At 47.0% G+C, this 3229-nt stretch overlaps 1 protein-coding gene across 1 annotated transcript; it reads left to right on the plus strand.

The window, feature by feature from the left end:
- The first annotated feature begins 965 nt into the window (after positions 1-965).
- On the plus strand, positions 966-2436 carry LOC147433145 (protein PHOSPHATE-INDUCED 1-like). The gene has a single exon (XM_086492817.1). The coding sequence runs from the start codon at positions 1161-1163 to the stop codon at positions 2130-2132; it is 972 nt and encodes a 323-aa protein (XP_086348943.1). The 5' UTR covers positions 966-1160; the 3' UTR covers positions 2133-2436.
- Positions 2437-3229: the final 793 nt, after the last annotated feature.

Below are 3229 nucleotides of genomic sequence, written 5' to 3' on the forward strand. Positions count from 1 at the left end.
AGTCACCACGTCTCATCTTATATAATTTCCCATATTTCAAGGACCTATTTGTTTCTTTGAAGGGATTGCCTCTCTCCCTACAATTGAGGTCTTTGTACAGTTTCTTGTCTCTTTTTTATCACAAGCTGCTCCTACGTAGTGTTCGCCAAAGAGTCGGTGTAGTGTAATTTAACCAGCTAAAAATTGGAAAATCCCAGCTACATTCCAAGCTTGCCTTGAACAAAACCTCAAAGTAAAACAAGTTTTAGTGTAGTTACCGGCAAAAACTGCACTAGTCTTAAGTCTATCCTTATTTTCTTACGTTAGGAAAAATGTTTTTGGGAACCCTTGCGCCTAAATTTATGATTTCCTACTTCTAAAAGAGTGTGAGAGTTTTCAAACTAGCTACATGAAAACGCTATCTAGTAACATAATATGGCGGAAGGGGGAGCCCTTTACACTTGTCGTAATTTGCGAGTTGAAGGCTAAAATCCAAAACTAAAAAAAGCCCCTTTGCACGTGATAAAGAGGGAAGAGAGGGGGAGAGAGAGAGGCCGCTCAAGGTGGCCGGCCTTACTAGTAATAAGTATGCTTCTAGTGACCATTGCCTTTCAGAATTCAGAGCCTTTGGCCTCCCAATTTGCCGAAGAGTAGTGGCAGGCGCAAGTTCAGGCGCAAGTTCAAACAATTGGAAAATGCTGGCTAGCTAAATGAGGAGACGAGGGCCGGGGTATGATTCCCCATGTTTCTTGTGAATTGGGACGGTGGGGTGGCCACTAGGCTAGCTGTGAGACAAAATTGGGTGCGATCAAGATTGGGGGGCAGCTCATCATGAAGTGGATACTGGAATGCTGGTGCCAGCTCAGAGAGAGAGAGAGGAAGGGGGAGGGGAGAGGACGTGTACGCGTGAAACCAGCTGGACGTAGAAACCCGTTTTATTTGTGAGGGTGTGCGTGTGTGTGTATAAAAGGACCATATGCCATTGAAGTTGTGACATGAACCCTAGGTTAAGAGAGCATCATTCCAAAGGTCATAAGGAAGCGTAGCTTCCAAGGTCTCCTTCTTCTGCTCCTGGACAGCTTCTCCTCTCTCTGCAGACTGCTAACAGACTACATTCTTCCCTTCTACAGCAGCAGCCGCCCCTTCGTTTTGAAATCCAAAAGGAAAGGTACATTTACACCATGCCTTCCGCCGCTCCTCCCTCCCTCCTCCTCCTCCCGCTGCTGATCCTTCTACTTCTTGCTCCCCAATGCTCTTCTTCCCAACAGCTGGCCCGTAAGCTAGTTCTCGTTCCTACCCCCCCCACCATCCTCTCCTACCACAATGGCCCCCTCCTCACCCACCCCATCTCCCTCTACTTCCTCTGGTATGGCTCCTTCACCCCCGCCCAGAAATCCCTCCTCTCCGACTTCGCATCTTCTCTCTCCTCCGCCTCCCCCTCCCACCCCTCTGTCTCTTCCTGGTGGTCTACCGCCTCCTCCTACACCGACCTCTCCCACACCCACGTCACCTCCTCCCTCTCTCTAGCCTACCAAGTCTCCCTCCCCTCCCCTTCCCCTCCCACCCAACTCAAGAAAACAGACCTTCTTGCTCTCCTCCTCTCTTCTCTCTCTTCCAAGTCCCTCCCTGTTGACAGCAAGGGTATCTACTTCATCTTCACTGCTGATGATGTTCCCGTGGAGGACTTCTGCATGAACTCATGTGGATTCCATAGCTCAACCCCTCCGTCCGCTGCAACGCAGAACCAGAAGCTCACCTATGCTTGGGTGGGCAACCCTGGCACTCAATGCCCGGGCTATTGTGCTTGGCCATACGCGCTACCGCAATTTGGTCCGCAGACGCCACCGCTGGTGTCTCCCAACAAGGATGTAGGCATGGAGGGCATGGTGATCAACATGGCGACGGTGCTTGCAGGCGCGGCGACGAATCCATACAACACAGGGTTTTATCAGGGTGATGCAGGGGCGCCGCTGGAGGCGGCGTCAGCGTGCACAGGAGCATTTGGGAAGGGGTCATATCCTGGGTATCCTGGTTCTTTGTTTACAGACAAGAAAAGTGGGGCAAGCTACAATGCACATGGGGTGAATGGGCGTCTGTTTTTGTTGCCAGCCCTATGGACTCCAGCCACACAAGTATGTACTCCCCTCTCTTGAGCTGCGATGGACCCTTTGCAATCAGACAAGCTTGCATACCGGCGTGCCGGCGGACTTTCTGATGTTAGCTCGGTAGCCAGTTTCTCACTCTGCCAATGAGGATGCCCCTTCAGTCCCCCGGTGCCTGCTTTCACATATAGAGAGGAAATCTTTACATGGTTCAGTGTAGCCGTTACAGTCACACTTGGATAGCTTCTGTAATCTATTAGAGTATAGAAACAGTACAAAGATTTTTATTTGTCTTTTTTTTTAAAAAAAACATGTAAAATCCAAGTAATCTGAATACATTATTGAGGTAAGTAAATTGAGGAGAGAAGGGGACGGGCTTGCTTTGTGTGCACAAGTTCACTAGCCTCCATGCACTCATCGATGAATTTCTTACCTTTGCACATCACTCATCAATGAATTTCTGACCTTTTGGGTCATACACCACCTTTCTAATGTCCGTAATTACTTTGCCCGGCAAAAAATCTGAAAGTTTAAAACGCTTGAGAGACCTTGTGACTACTATACCTTGCTCGCATCGGAAGGTCGTGGTCTTCGTGGCTCCTCGCCTCCTCACTGTCTCACACGGTGCTAATAAGCGAGTAGAGTGGTTAGGGAGCAAATTGCGGAAGATTTGAATCAAGCGGAAGATTTGAATCAAAAAACACTTAAAATAAACAATTCTCTAAGCCATGAAAGCTTTTCTCTATAAAGCAGTCTTGCTTGATGGGCCTTGCTATTATATAACATCTGCAAATTGACATTTAGTATTTAGCATTGAAGTTCACATTTAGTATCTAGCCTTGAAGGGGAAACAAGAGCATGATTAATTTGGCAAGGGTGGTACTATGTGAAAGGGGCGAAATAATGTTTATGGGAGGAGACAAAGTTTAAGTGCATCAATTATTCGAGATTATAGGGATAATTACAGTTGAGATTATATCCAAGCGAGGTTTGTTGATGAATGTTTTTTTCCACTGTAAATGCTACATGTAAACTTGTGCAAACGGAAAGTATTTCTAAAAGAAAATTTTCATCGAATGGTTGGTAGCATAGAAGGTGGATGTTCATTGTGTTTTGCTTTCTTCTTTTGTAGTTATTTGTGTTTTGCC

The sequence above is a fragment of the Adiantum capillus-veneris genome, chromosome 20, assembly GCF_014529385.1.
Source record: "Adiantum capillus-veneris isolate H3 chromosome 20, ASM1452938v2, whole genome shotgun sequence".
Classification (NCBI taxonomy): Eukaryota; Viridiplantae; Streptophyta; class Polypodiopsida; order Polypodiales; family Pteridaceae; genus Adiantum; species Adiantum capillus-veneris.

Bases quoted from the DNA above. Each gene is read 5' to 3' on its own strand.
- LOC147433145 (XM_086492817.1), top strand. From the start codon at position 1,161: ATGCCTTCCGCCGCTCCTCCCTCCCTCCTCCTCCTCCCGCTGCTGATC.